Source organism: Diabrotica undecimpunctata, chromosome 3 (genome assembly GCF_040954645.1).
Source record: "Diabrotica undecimpunctata isolate CICGRU chromosome 3, icDiaUnde3, whole genome shotgun sequence".
Classification (NCBI taxonomy): Eukaryota; Metazoa; Arthropoda; class Insecta; order Coleoptera; family Chrysomelidae; genus Diabrotica; species Diabrotica undecimpunctata.
The window spans coordinates 47,299,823-47,316,107 of NC_092805.1; the positions used below are offsets into that span (position 1 = coordinate 47,299,823).

Sequence of the window (16,285 nt, forward strand, 5' to 3'; positions counted from 1 at the left end):
TTAAAGGAATTACTATTTAAATGGGAATAAGCCACAATTACGTTTACGTAATTACGTACGTTGATTTATGTTTCAATTTCCACTTCGAAAATCGTTCTCAAAATACGAATTCAAAAAAACGATTTTCGAAGTTGAAACTGAAACGTCAATAAACGTACTTTAACCTTTAATTGTGGCTTATTCCAATTTAAATAGTAATTAGTCTTCTTACGAGGTAAGTTTCTTTTTTTTTCTTAAGGTGTTTTGTTTATTACTTTACAACAGATTTACAAGGTGATAACTTTTACAACGAGCTCACTATTTTTGGTTCTCACTTTTGGGTGAGTGGGGAACAGTGGACGAGTGAAAAAAGCCCTAAACCTGGCATGCTTTACTTACTTAGTCCTAAGCCTTTCTACCGTTAGGTGTAAGGCTGGTGGGGTTAAGATTTGCACTGTTGTCTCCATGCTATCCGGTCTTGTGTTAGATTTCGTGCACTTTCCCATGTCAATCCTTTCTTCTCAACTTCTTTTCTGATTTCGACTACCCACCTAACTCTTGGTCTTCCTCGTTTGTTTTTCCCTTGCATTCTCGTTTCAAACACTCGTTTTGTTAATCTTTCATTCGACATTCTACACACGTGCCCGAACCATCTTAGTTGCCCCTCTACTATTTTTTCGTTTATTGGTTCTAGTTTTAGGTTTTGTCTGATTGTTTCGTTTCGTATTTTGTCTGTCCTCTTTCTGTTTGCTATTTTCCTCAGGAACCTCATTTCCATAGCACTGACTCGAGATTTTTGTCTCCCAGTCAATGTCCATGACTCGCTATTATAGATGATTGTAGGTCTAACTACTGATTTAACAACTGCCGTTTTTACCTTCTCCGGTATTTCTTTTTTCCCCAAAAATGTTGTTTTCATAGTGTTAAATAAGCTTCCTGTTCGTCCCATTCTCTCATTTATTTCCATGTCTTGTTTACCGTTTGATTCAATTATTGCTCCTAGGTATTTAAAATGTTCCACTTGTTCTAGTTGTTTTCCGTTTAATTGTATTGCGTGTGTCTTTCTCTTATTTGAAATTATCATTGTTTTTGTTTTCTCTGTATTTATTTTCATATTTATGTTCGACAGTTCTTCTTCTAGGATTTCAAGGTTGTTCTGTAGGTCTTCTCTGTTTTCTGCTATCAAAACCATGTCGTCTGCAAATAGAAGCTCTGATAGTTGAGTCTGTTTCATTTGCCAGTATCCTAATGTTAGTTTTCTCATTCTTCTCTTGGCTTTCTTTATTGCTTCATCCAGTACCACTGAGAACCTGGCATGCTGCCTATCATAAAACTAAAAATTATAGATGAAAAACACATTGATATCTTAGTACCCTTTTACACGAAATTTATAGTTCAGGTACGCCTTCACCCAAAGACTGGTTGCCTTAGATCTTTATTTATCTCCCCAAGAAGAAAAACGCAAGAAAATGCGGAGATTACCTTACCATTAGCTTAATGTCCCATGTTCTAAAATTAGTACCAAACGTAATTCCAAACCAAATATATTATAAATTATACAAAGACTTTAATTAATCACAATTGAGTACCTGAGAAAGAGAAGGCATTATGCAACAATTTTTTTTTCGATTAATTAAAGGTTTTATTAAACTGAGCATAAAACACATTAAATGTCATTTTAAATAAATAAAAATTATATTTGAAATACTTATATACCAAAGAATCTGCGTAAATTGTTGAAAAAGAAGTTTTCAATCTGCGTAAATTGTAGAAATATTGTCAATAAAAAAAATTATTTTTAATTTTTACATAAAAATCTCTTGAACACACATTAAGCAACACATTTTTACAATACTAGAGAGCCAAAAAATATTACCTGAAGATCCTTTTTTTTATTAATTTCTCAGTAAATAGAAAATAATGCATAATGAAAATCATACAATACTTGAAACAAAACACATTAATAAAATTGGAAAAAGCCGAGTCAAAAATAAATCCTATTTTAAAGAAATTTTTTCATGTCAAACAGAAGAAGTAAAAGTAAAATACAAACAATACTTATTAAAACAATACAAATAGACCTGCTGAACAAAATAATGCACCTAAAAAACCTTTTTTAACTTTTACAGAAAAAACATTAAGGAATACATAGGCAGAATACACTTCAAAAAACAAGATGCCTGTAAAACGAAATTTTGCCTGAATAACCTAGTGAAAAAAGGTTATGTAAGTCTTTAATAACACAACTTTACTTACTTCCTTCTTTTTGTAAGTTTGCCTTTGTTTAAGTTTTGCAAGGTTTTAGACTTTACAAATCATAACGGGAGTTCGGCCCTGATAGCGATCAAATCTAACACGTTATCAGCTTTCCCGAAATATAGTCATTTTAAATGGTAAAAACAGGTCATAATTTAATATTTTATACCTCTACTACAAATTTAAGTGCATTATTTATTGCTGATAATATTATTTTAAGTGTGTAGCACTTCTTTTCGTATTATTTTTGTAACAACAACAAAATAACCTTAAATATTACCTACGTAAAGAGATAACAAAAATTCTAGTTGGGTCTTGACCAGTTTTTTGGACCGGCCATAGGACCGGCTCAACTTCTGATCAAGAAAATTAATCAAATGACTTCATACAACAATAATACTACACACAACTCCACTAAACACAGTTACTCATTTCCAGCAAAAAAGGTACAAAACTCCATAACTACGTCGTAGCTGTTGGATCACTAGTGGATCCAGTTAATGTACTTTTTGCCTCCAAAATTGATAACAATAGGATATGCATATACCTCTCTTCAAAAAACACTGTTGATGCTCTTCTTCATTCTTATAAATATATAGAGACTTTTTATATCTAATGCATGTCCTACAATCCCAAACGAAATAATTGAACAAGAATTACAAAAACTTGGTATAACATCACCAGCTGTAAATAAGACTGAAAATACTACGGAAATCGACCTCATCCAAAACATGTCTAAAGATAATCCAAAAACTTCATCTTTTTCTTCTAAAACAACAGCACCAGCTGTGAATAACACTGAAAATAGTACGACACCAGAAACACCATTAACCTTTAATAATGCAGTCAATTCTAAACAGCTAAAAATACATAACATACCTCCTGAAATTAACGAAGACAACCCAAAAACCGACTCCACCGACTCATCCGTTTTTAATACCCCTAACCAATATAAACCAAAAAAGAAACCCAAAACCTCTTCCAAAACCCCCCGTGAAGATGTCATTCACTCCCTAGAATCAATCAAAGACAAAATCGAAAATAGATCACCTCCACACGAAAATGTTTTGGAACATTTGTGTTTATAGCTTCTTATTTATATACTATAAAACAATCAACACATAAAATTTATTACTTCACTCTTTAATCACAACATCAAGGCCGTGTAATCATCACTCCCATGAAAGAAGACACTTGGCTCAACCATAGATTAGTATGGTGGGAAAAATGATCACATAATCTCCAAAACATAAAACAGTAACATAAAAACACCCATAAACAAACTGATATTTCAACAAATTGTGTTTATGATTTCATTGAAATTCATGAACATTTGTCAAATATTCAGAAGTTAATGCCCATGCACCCACAGAAGATAAGTTAGACGAAGAAAAGGATGAATTTTACAAAAAAAAAAATGAAAGAAATAATACAGAACTGTTCTAGAAATAATATAAAAATAGTACTTGGAGATTTCAACGCCAAAATAGGAAAAGAAAACGATTACCTACCCACCACTGGAAAATATAGCCTCCATAACGAGTCGAACAACAATGGAACGTGCTTAATACATCTTGCGGCCTCAATGAATATGGTGATAGGCAGCACATGCCTTAAGCGTAAAAATATACATAAAGGCACTTGAGTAGCCCAGACGGTAACACAATCAATCAAATTGACCATTTTGTTGTGGACGCAAGACATTACAGCGATGTTATGAATGTACGTACCAAACGTGGAGCAAACATTGACTCCGACCACTACCTGGTCCAGGCTAAACTAAGGGCACAAATCTCTAACGCAAAAATAGGTAAAGGAAGCAAAGAAGATAAATTCGAGGTGGACAGACTACGAAACCCTAATATAGTTAGAAAATTTGAACACAAACTTAAAGAAAAACTAGAAGACCAAATGAGTAGTACTGTTGAAAATATAGATAATTACTGGAATGAGAAAATATCCTGAAAGAAGTAGCAACAACAGTTTTAGGAAAGAAGAAACAAGAAAGGAAGGGGACAGAATGGTATAATGCGGAATGCGCACAGGCAACTCAAAAAAAGAATCAGGCATATGGGAAACTCCAAAACAGAAGGACAAGACAAAATCAAGTGGAGTACAAACAGATGAGACAAGCAGAGAAAGAGATACTAAAACAAAAGAAAAAACGACATTTAGAAAACCAGCTACAGGAACTAAAACGGCTCAATTTACAATGCCAAGCGCGAAAATTTTATAAAAATATGACCACAACAGAAAAGAATTTAAACCCAGAATAAAAAGTAAGGAAGCCGAAATTATCAGTGAGCCGGATTAAATAGTGGATAGATGGGCGGAGAATTTTGCTGAGAAATTAAATATAGGCAACCGAGAAGTGACTGACATAAATGACCACAGTGGAGGCGTAGACGATGAGAGGGAGAAACATAATATACCAACAGAAGAAGAAGTTGCCAAGGCAATAAAAAGGTTAAAAAACAACAAATTACCTGGAGAAGATGGTATACCCCCTGAGCTGTTCAAGTATGGAGCAAACGCGCTAAAAAAATTAATAATAAAACTTGTTGCATCCATTTGGAGAGAGGGAAAACTCCCAGACAGTTGGAATGTAGGTATTATAATACCTATTTACAAGAAAGGGCATCGACTAATATGTGACAACTATCGAGGCATTAACCTCTTAAATACGGCTTACAAAGTACTGGCTTATATACTTTATGATCGTTTACTAGTATATACTGAGGAAAAAATAGGTAAATATCAATGTGGATTCCGAAAAGAAAGGTTAACAATTGATCAGATTTTCCTTTTCAAACAAACCTTAAAAAAGACATATGAATATGGATTCGATACCCACCACCTCTTCATAGATTTTAAAAGCGTTTATGACAGTGTAGAGAGAAGCGCACTTTATAATGCCATGGCAGAACTTGATATTCCATCGCATCTAATAACATTGGTAAAGGCAACTCTTTCGAAAGTTGAGTGCAAAGTCAAGGTACAAAACAGAGTGTCAAAGTCTTTTCAAACACATACTTAATTACGTCAGGGAGACAGTCTATCGTGCCTATTGTTTAACATCGCTCTAGAAAGAGCCATAGAGAAATCAGGCATAATAACCAGAGGTACGATCATCAATAGAATTGGCCTACGCAGATGACATTGACATAGTAACACGGAAAAAAAGAAGACTTGATACAGGCTTTTGAAACATTGGCGAAGACAATGGGACTGCAGGTCAACGTATCCAAAACAAAATACATGAAGGTCACGTACAGCACACAAATAACGGCACCACAAGATCTGGTAACAGAAGCACACACATTCGAAGGGGTCTCGGAGTTTATATATCTTGAAACACAACTAAATAACAACAATCTAGTAAGCGTAGAAATTAAGAGAAGAATATACCTGGCGAACAGAGCTTACTTTGTACTAAAGCAGCTCTAAACATCACACATAATTAGCAGAAAAACCAAGATACTAATATATGGAACTCTTATTAAACCTGTCCTGACATACGCGTCAGAGACATGGACTGTGGTAAAAAGCGACGAAGAACTGTTAGGCCGCTTTGAAAGAAGAATACTTAGGCACATATACGGAGGAGTACTAGAAAACGGGATATGGCATAGGCGCTACAATTTTGAGTTGTATGAATGCTATGAAAAATGTAACATCGTCCGGTCTATTAAAATTAATACACTAAGATGGCTAGGACACCTTGAAAGAATAGACATTGAAGACCCCCAAAGACATTATATCAAGAACCAGTAGGAACCATGCAGAGAGACAGGCCAAGATCTAGATTTAAAACTCAAGTCGAAGATGACTTGAGAAATCTAAAGGTCAGAAATCGGAAAGCCAGGGCGAAAGATAGATGGGAATGGAGACTAATTCTTGAACAGGCCAAGACCCGCGCAGGGTTGTAAAGCCAAAAATGATGAGGTGTTTGTGAATTCAATGTATGTGATGTCCTTATATATAAACAATTAAACATTTTACTTCAGTAACTACATATAATAATTGACAAAGGCAACCATAACTAAATTTTGTAAATGGAGAAAAAAACTCCCTACCACATACAGGTGGTTTAGTCACATACAATAAAAGAATAAATATTCCCATATTTGAGTAAATGGGTCCCTTGAGGCTGCTGGTGAACTACATAATTATCCATACTACAAGAGCCTTCTTGTGTCTATTATTTACGTCGTAGCTCTTTCATATAATAGGTTTATCTTTGTACTTTTTTTATTTTAGATCGTGCTTTACAAACCCTTTGTTTATTAACTAATTAATGACTGACTATATTGTACAGTTTCTATTAGGTTGGTTATAGTCAATGCCTATGATGTCTCAATATATATCTATGTATATTGTGTCAATTCTCCCACTTAATTAATTTTACAGTTCTTATCTCTCATTAAACTGTTTTCTCATCATGTTTGTTTTATGTTGTTTTTAGTTCATAGTTTTTTGTTAGAACAAAGACCTATGCACTTTGTACTTATTATTGGGCATATTATATTGTAATACTCGAAACCGGTAGTCTAAAAATTCAACAACAATAAAAAACTTACTTAAGATTGTGAGGATTGACTTATCTCCCATACATTAGTATTACTGACTCATATTGACAACATTTTCATCATTTTTCCTATAATGTTGTAATAATATTTCGTTTATTGTTTTAGCCCATTAGATTTTAGCCAAGAAAAATAATTTAAAACGAAGTTCCTTATTTGACAAATCCAATTGTCAAATAACTGTCATTTCAAATTATTTTTATTTATGTTAATTTTTACTACTACATACATTATTCCATAAATTCGATGTACTAATTAGTTTCGGTTCTAAAGATTTTTAAATTGGCTGTAAGATGGCATCTAAAACTACAAAAATAGCAGATGTAGTAAAACCTCTTTCCTGGTTAGTGGGAACATGGAAATCCGTTAATGCATGTTGTATGTTTCCAACTATGAAAGAACCTGTAAAATACAACGAACTTTTAACATTTTCTAGTATCGGTGACCCTTTTCTTATATACAATTCATTAACATGGGATGAAAAAAATACGAAATACATGCATGTCGAAGGGGGCCACTTGAGGATAATGGAAGATGGATGCAGTGTTACGTTGTTAACATCGCAAAATTTTGGAATATGTTCAGTGGAAGATGGTAAACTTGAAAACAATTCTATACAGGTTGACGCATCTGTTATATCCCATTCGAAATTCTGCCCGAAGAAGGTTTGTGGAATAAGAAGGTGTTTTTGTTTAAATAAAGAAGGTAAATTGGAGTATAAAATGTGTTTACAAACAGAAGACGTACCACTTACTGAACATTTAGTAGTCTGTTATGAAAAGTTAAATGCCAAAAACAAAAAGAAGAAATGTTAAATATTCGTGACAATATATTTTATATTACCATAGTACAAGTTTTTTTTTATTTAACAGTTATTATATAATCTAAAACATCAAGAGTACTTTAAATATTCAGTCCTTCTAGTCTAGGTCATTGCCTCTTAAATTTTCTCATTATTAGTGAGTGGTTGACCTGTGCGATGAGTAATTCATGAACAGTGTTTAAAATAATTGAATAACAGAGTTAAATTACATATTGTTGCATTGTCTTGCTTGGTACTGCAAGTATTTTGGTACCTACGTATTTGACTTAATTTTTCAGTGAGACGAGTAAATTCTTCTTCTTCTTCTTTTGACATCTTTAAAGTTTGGTAAAAATATCAGCAAAGTAATGTCTAGTAATGTAAGTCCAAACCAGTCCAATATTTTGGATAGGTTTAGATTTTTCCACCACGAATTGTTGCGTCTACTGAGTTCCCTCTGCACTTCTATTTTTAATTTGATAATTAATTTCAAACCAATTTCAAATGAAGAAAGTACCCAAGACTTATTTAAAAATAGATTGGATAACAAGCTACAAATTCCCGCCCCCAAGAATATCGACCAGCTATATAAACATATAAAAAACTGTTTACACGAAGCAGCATTTGAAGCAATGGGATACTATATAAAACCCAAATGGTATGGTAAACAAACCATACTGGTGGGATAACGAAATAGAGGAAGAAATAAAATGTAAAAGACAACTATACCAACAATATTTAAGTCCTAAATCATTACAAGACAAAATAAAATATAAGGAAAAACAAGCAGAAGTACAAAGGAAAATCTCTAAGAAGAAGAACGAGTCTTGGGAAAGAAACTGCCAACGAATAAATACTTATCTAGAAGCATACAAAGCTGGAAACTGATAAAAAAATTGACAAAAGAAAAGAATAAAGAAGTAATACAGAGCATAAAACCTGAAGACTGAGAAGAGTATTTCAAAGGACTTTTGGTAGAGAATAGAGTCGAATTTCAGGAACATAGAAATCAAAACCAAGATAGAATTTCAATAGTTGGCTCGCCAATAAGATTAACAACAGAGGAAATTAAAAATGTATGTAAACAGCTGAAGAGGAACAAAGCACCCGGACCAGAAGATATACCCAGAGAATTGTTTAAGTACGGAACGAACAAATTGTACGAATGTCTTCGACAACTTTTTCAACAATGCATAAACACAAGCGAAATCCCTACGGAATAGAAGATATCATACCTCAGCATTATACATAAAAAGGGTGATAAAAATAATTGTAAAAATTACCGAGGAATAGCTGTAACCGGATCTATAAGTCAAATATATAGAAAGGTGTTAAAGAACCGAATCGAGAGAGAATACTTAGATTATGAAGCAGAAGAACAAGCAGGATTTCATACGGGTCGATCCACTATTGTCCACATTTTCTCCTTAACCCAGATAATAGAAAAAAAGATGGCAAGGAATCAAGAGATTCATATATTGCTCGTCGACCTACGGAAAGCCTACGACAGCGTTCCACTGAAGAAGCTGTGGCAATCAATGGAAATTGTGGCACGAATAGTAATATAGAATTAATAAAAGCCGTCAAAGTGCTATACAACCAACCAATAACAAAGATAAAAGCAGGGACACAAATAACAACACGATTTATAACATCAAAAGGATTAAAGCAAGGATGTTGCTTGTTTCCCACTCTATTTAAAATATACCTCGAAAGTGCTTTAAAAAGATGGAAACAAAAATGCAGGACAATGGGGATACCGCTCACCAATACTATGGTATATACGCTTAACTTTGCAGACGATCAAGTAATAATGGCTCAAGATTATGACGATTTAAACTATATGGCACGAAAATTAATTAAAGAGTATGATATATGGGGTCTAGAAGTAAATAAAAAGAAAACCGAATACCTGTGCATTCGAGCAGAACAAAAAGATCTCATATTAGACGATAACACTACGATAAAGCACTGCTGTGACTACAAATACCTAGGTATCACTATTTCACAAGATGGAACATAAGAAAAAGCCATAAGAGAGAGAAATACGTCAGGAAGAAAAGCCATCACAATGTTAAACACCATTTTATGGGACCAATCCATCAGCAAAGAAAATAAAAAGAGGATATATGAGACTATAGTAAAAAGTATCACTTTATACATCTGTAAGGTATGGCTACTGAAAGAAAGAACACTGTTAACGCTGAAAGCGACGGAAATGGATTTTTGGAATAGAGCCGCAGGAAGATCTAGAAGAGAAAGGATTACCAACGAACGCATTAGAGAAATAATGGGAATCAAACGAACAATCACAGATGACCTAACAACAAAACAACTTATCTGGTTCAGACACATACAAAAAATGGACGAACAACGAATGCCAAAAGAAATACTAAAGGGGCAACCAGAAGGAAAGAGAAAACGAGGTAGACCGAGAAAAAGTTGGAGCGAAGGAATAAATAAAGAACTGAGAGAGAGGGCCATAGAAGAAGATCTATGGAATAACCGGTCTAAGTGGCGATTGGAAGTCGGAAAACGGCGGAGAATTTTATAAACCGACAAGTAGTAGTATAATTAATTTCAAAAGCCCTGTTCTATTGTTTCTTATAACATGGCGACCGTATAAAGTTTCACTTCCTTTTTGATATTAAAAATTTACCCACTTTCTTAATTGAGCATTCGAAAGACCTCCTTATTGCGTACATGATCCACTCAAAGTATTTTTAAGAATCTTTCATATATACACATTTCAAAGGCTTTTATCTGCCTTAACAATAGAAGCACTAGCATTTTTGCATACCTAGAAGCACCGTATTTTTGAAGATGACGGGTATTAGTATTTTTTGTCTCCATCGGTTTTTGTATTCTTTTTTTAATTGAAAAAAACCTATATTAAGTTAATACCCAATAATAAAAGACATATTTAGGTAATTTAAATATATTATTTAAATATTTAAGCACAATTTATGCAGTAGCAGAATTTTTTAATTTTGCTTGTACAAGGCCCACATACAATTTGTTTTTCATTTAGACAAACTTAACATGTTTTATTTTTGTTGCAATTCCCTATTTGGCGGCATTGCCTATGTTTATTATTTGATTGTTTTATTGTACCCCTTTGATTTGCATCCGTTGATGTTGTCCTGCCCTTAGTCATATTATCTTATCGCAATTCTTCCGCTAACTGTAGCAGAAAATTTTGCCCATATATTTGACTCGATCTGAACGTTTTTACCTTCTGTAGGTTTTCTACCAAGGAAGGTCTGCCCCTCTTTTTTTTGTGAAGCTAGAAAGATATCATAAACGCCAAAATTGATTTTGTGTATTGGGCATTTGGTGGTGGAGTGCTAAAGAGCGGAGGTTTAAAATGTGGCGTTGGTCAGCCAGACAAGCTAAGGAGAGGTACTTCGAGTTACCAGCCATACTAAGAACGACTCCTAATCAGCGTTTTACGCTTGCAGTTGTTAACTGCAATATTTTGGGGAGATTTCTTCTAGGACGTAATAATACTCATTAGAAAGTTCGTTTTTAGTGTTGAGTAGAAGTTTTGCTGAAAGGAATGGAAGTTTTCTTTGGAGAGTCCTGGTGAGTATTTGCCCTCGGCGATGGCAAAGAGTTTTGAGTGTTTGCTTGGCTAGGTTGTTAGAGCCAGCTATAGTGCGGATGACATATCTTTTGCTGAGGGTTCGGATTCTGTCCCTAATCGGTGTTATGTTTGCTATTTAATGGAATAGTTTTGACGGATAGTCTCTGCGCTTTCTTATGCAAAATCTAAGGATTTTCCTTTCGGTGGCCATAACAGTGTTAATTTGGCGAGCATTTATCGACGATTAGACGCACGCCTTGTATTCGATTATTGGTCTTATGTAGGTCTTGTAGGTTTGCAATATTGTTTTATTTGACACGTTGCCAAATTTACCACACAACGCTCCCAGTGTTTTGCTCTTTTTTTACCCTATCGTGTTTTGTATGTCGGTCTTCCAGTTAGAAGTCCTACTAATCTATCTATCTATAGCCCAAAGTCTATTCATGTGTTAAATATAAGTCTCTCCCATTTGTCTCCATTTGTCTCTGTCTTCTGTTTGTCTTTTCCACATTGGACCTGCGCTTTGCTCATTGTCATCTTTCCATCTCATTTGCGGTCGACCTCTTGACCTTTTTGCAATATATGGTCTCCAGCGGCCAATTTCTTTTCTCCATCTTCCATCCTGATATCTTTCGTTATGCCCAGCCCATTTCCATTTTAATTTCAATGCATGTTCGACAGAGTCTGTTGTTTCGGTTTTGCATCTTATCCACTCGTTCCTCTTTTTATCTCTCAACGATATTCCCAACATTTGTCTTTCCATAGCTCTTTGAGTTTTCTTTATTCTATCTAAGTTGCTCTTGGTACACGTCCACCTCTAGGCACCATATGTCAGAACAGGGAGGACGCATGCGCATTAAATACCTTCGTTCTTAATTTTAAAGGTATTTTTTGGTTTTTGATAGTATATGAGAATTTTCCGAATGCAGCCCACCCCATTCTTATTCTACTGGTTATTTCTTTAGTCTGGTTACTTTTATCTGCTCTGATAGCTTGTCCTAAGTAAATATATTCTTGGACGTGTTCTATGTTTGTTCCACCTATGGTAATTACTGATCTGTCTTCTGTATTAGTCATTATTTTAGTTTTCTTTAGATTCATTTTTAGTCCTTTCTCAAGAGATCTTTTTTCTAGGTTTGAAATAATTATTCGTAGTTGTTCCATAGTTGTTGCTATCAGGAGTACATCATCGGCGAATATTAGATGATTTAAATATTTCCCGTTTATAAAAATTCCTTTATTGTCCTAGTCTATAGATTTAAAAATGTCTTTCAACGCTAGAGTAAATAGTTTGGGTGAGATTGTATCCCCTTGTCTGACACCTCTACAAATTCTAATTAATGAAGTTTTCAAATCTCTGTCTAGCTGAATTCTCATAGTGGCGTTTTGATATATATTGTGGATTAACATTCTGTACCGTGAATCTATTCGGCAATTAACTAGCGCTTCTTCCACTGCCCATAGTTTTATGCTGTCAAACGCTTTTTCATAGTCAACAAACGCTAGGTATATTGGAAGGTTGTATTCATTGGTCTTTTCTATCAATATTTTAAGGGTGTGAAAGTGGTCGGTTGTGCTGTACCCCTTTCTAAAGCCTGCCTGTTCAACTGGTTGGTATGCATCAAATTTGTTGTTTAGTCTAGTTGTGATTAACTTAGTGAAAGTTTTACAGATTTGTGACAAGAGAAATATTGGTCTATAGTTAGCTAATTTTGATCTATTTTCTTTCTTATATATCAGAATTGTATTTGCCTTGTTCCACTCTTGCGGTATTTGTCCTTCAAACAAACATTTTTTGATAAGTATCTTTAGGTAGTCTTTTATCTTTTCTCCTCCTTCTTTTAACATTTCAATTAGACTTTCATCGTCTCCCGGAGCTTTATTTCTTTTCATATCTCTAATTGCTTTTTCTATTTCTTCTATGGTTATGGGGGTAATATTTCAGAGTTTACATTCATTATTTTCTTTTTCAGGTTTTGTTGAGTTGTATCAGGTGGACTGTTTTTAGAGCTGTAGAGGTCACTATAATATTCCCTTGTTATCTTAGATATTTGGGTTCTGCTTTTTTCTATTACACCTTGTTTATTTTCCATCTCTATGATTTTAGTTCTTCCTAGGTGGGACTTGATAGATCTTAAGTTTCTGCTTTTTTCTATAATCTTCTCGATTCGTTCTTCTTGATGTCGTTTGAGATCTTGTTTTATATGTCTTCTTATTTCTGTATTAAGAGTTTTGTATTCAGTTTTAATTCTTTTATTTTCTTGTAGTAGGCTTCTCCGTTGTTGTGGCACGTCTAAAGATATGGCACTTAGTTTTGATTTTTTGTCTGATTTTGCTGGTGCTACTTCTAAGCTAGTCTTGAGAAGTTCTTTAGTGATGGCTTTATTTAGTTGATCTAGATTTAGGTCTGTTAGCTTTAGTTCTTCAGCTGTTCTTAATTTATTTTGGTATTGTTCTTTATTCTCCTTTAATTTTTCTGGGTGTATTGTTTCTTAGAGTGCACATAATATTGTCTTTGATCTTTTTTGTGTTTAATACTTATTTTAGCCCGTATCATTCTGTGATCACTACCAGTAGAGATTGAGTTTATTACTGTGACGTCTTCGAAAATGTTCTTTTTGTTTGTTAGTATGTAGTCCATTTTATTTTTAGTGTTCTCATCTGGCGACATCTACGTCCATCCTACTCATATAAACTCCCAAATAGGCCACCAAGTTTCGGAAATCAAGGTTTTCTCCTAGGAGGGTTATCTGTCCCTAAATATTACGGCTGTGGAAAGAATTGAAAAAAATTAGTTGAGTTTTGAAGGCCTTAATTGTAACTCTTTATTTATTGCACCACCCAACAATCCTTTTTAAACGATTTTAAGCTCTTTCGAATACACACGGTTATTTCTGCGTCGCTCCGATCTAGTTTGAGAGTGGGGAATGACACTGTTGTAAAATGTGTACAGTATTGGAGCTAGAATTAAGCCCTGGGATACTCTAACTTGTTAAGTGAATGGTGTGGATAGCGTGTTGGCAACTTTGGTCCGGATAGTCCGATTAGAGAGATAAGAATAATAAGAATAATAATTTTAACGAAACATGGGGCAGTCCAGCAAGATGGAGTATTTCAATCAGACCTGCATGCCAGACCTGATCGAAGGCTTTCTGGATGTCTAGAAAGAAATCCATGAAGTATCTGTTTTCGTTAATTAATTGTGATATAAAGGTCGCTGCTTCAATCAATGCATTTTGAGTGGAACGTTCAGCCCTGAATCCTAATTAATGTTTGGAATGGTGAAGTGAGTGTCTAGGAATTCTGCAAGTCTCTCCTTAAGGGTCCTCTTGTAGACTTTATCTAGGGTGCTTATCAGCGAAATAGGTCTATATGATATATGGTTAGTTGAAAGTTTTCCTGGTTTGGGAGTCATGACTGTGCTGGCCACCTTCCATGAGGTTGGAACGTACTTCAGCTTAAGACATGCAATAATTATATTAGTGAGCAGCGAGATTATATTCTCTAGAAGTTTTTAGAGGCATCTTCTGTGGATGCTATCTGGGCCAGAAGATGAGTTTTTACCTAAGTTACACATCTGCCTAATGATGTCCTCTGTCACAGGAGCTACCATCTGATGAGGATGGGATTATATGTAGGCCTGATGATATTAGAATGTATCTTTTAGTCCAGACATTTGACTGCCAATACCTTCCTTAGATATATAGTTCTAATTATTGATTATATGGTAGTATTGATGGTAGTAGAATGTATCTTTTATTCCAGACATTTGACTGCCAATACCTTCCTTAGGTATATAGTGCAAATTATTGATTATATATCTTATAGGATATATAATCCAATAATTTGCTTCTGTTATATCTAAAATAATAAAAATAACCTGCAACGACAATTTTATCGAAGCTGATTTAATTGAACACTATCTGGCCATCTAATCTACAATGTCTAGTCCGTATTTTGTGTGGTTGTAGTAGGTAATGGTTTACAGTTTCTAAGTTTTTAGATTGCTAAATTTAGCAATCGTCAAATCAAACCTAAACCGTGCTAACTTTTGATAACCTTTTAAACATAGCAGATTGATATCCTGATCTGTCAATAAAAATAAGTTTAAGCTTGTGGTTGTAATAAAGTTATGAATAAAAACTCTTCAGAATTTTATAAAATGAAGTTTTATGTTTTATTTGACGATTGCTAAACTGAAAAATAATAATTTTTTCATGAGTATTCGAGATTTGAAAACGACAGTTTTCGCGTTTTTCGGACCTTAATCTAGTACTCATAGTCAATTTATTGAAGATTTGGAAGAAATATGTGATGCATCATTTACTACAAACTACCGCTGCGTGTTAGTTGGTGATTTTAATAGTGATTGGTTGGCTAGTAATTTCTATGGTGAAAATATTAAAAAACTGTTTTCGGCTTATGGGATAAAACAATATATTAGTGATCCTACCCGTATTACTGACACTAGTACAACTTTGGTAGATTATCTGCTTTCTAATCAAAATAATATAAGTGCTTGTGTTCACGATTGTCCAAAAATTACTGATTATTCCGTTATTTCAGTAAATATCTCCAATATCAATAGTTATAATATATCTGATGGCAATATATCCAAATTTAGAAATGTATGTAATCAAAACTTAGATAAAATTAAAACCAATCTTATCAAGTGTCACTTTAATTTAGATTCTGTTGATGTTAATATCATTTACCAGGAAATTTTGCAAAATTGCGAAAATGTAATCAGTGGCATAATACCAATTGTAACATGCCAGTTTCAATTAAAATTACCTTGGTTTGATTATGAGGTGTTTAAACAAATTAAACAACGTGATAGGACTTATAAAGATTTTAAAACATGTATTGACGTCATTGAAAAATAAGATCAATGGCAGGTTTTTAAGAGACATAGAAATGAGGTAGTAAATATGTTAAAGCTAAAAAAGAGTGGTTTTATTGTAACAAAATAGACAGGTATAGAAACAATCTAAAACAAATGTGAAAAACTTTAAAAAAATTAATCAAAGATAATAGTCGAGAAATGCCAGACACTGTAATCTTTGAAACTATTAC

The 16,285-nt window shown here is 33.9% G+C and overlaps 2 protein-coding genes across 2 annotated transcripts in view; both read left to right on the forward strand.

Annotated features, from left to right (window-relative positions):
- FMRFa (FMRFamide related propeptide) overlaps nucleotides 1-16,285 on the forward strand; it is a 381,043-nt gene that overhangs the window by 138,510 nt on the left and 226,248 nt on the right. The window lies entirely within an intron of this gene.
- LOC140435768 (peroxynitrite isomerase THAP4-like) lies at nucleotides 7,115-7,636 on the forward strand. Its single transcript, XM_072524488.1, has one exon. The coding sequence runs from the start codon at nucleotides 7,115-7,117 to the stop codon at nucleotides 7,634-7,636; it is 522 nt and encodes a 173-aa protein (XP_072380589.1).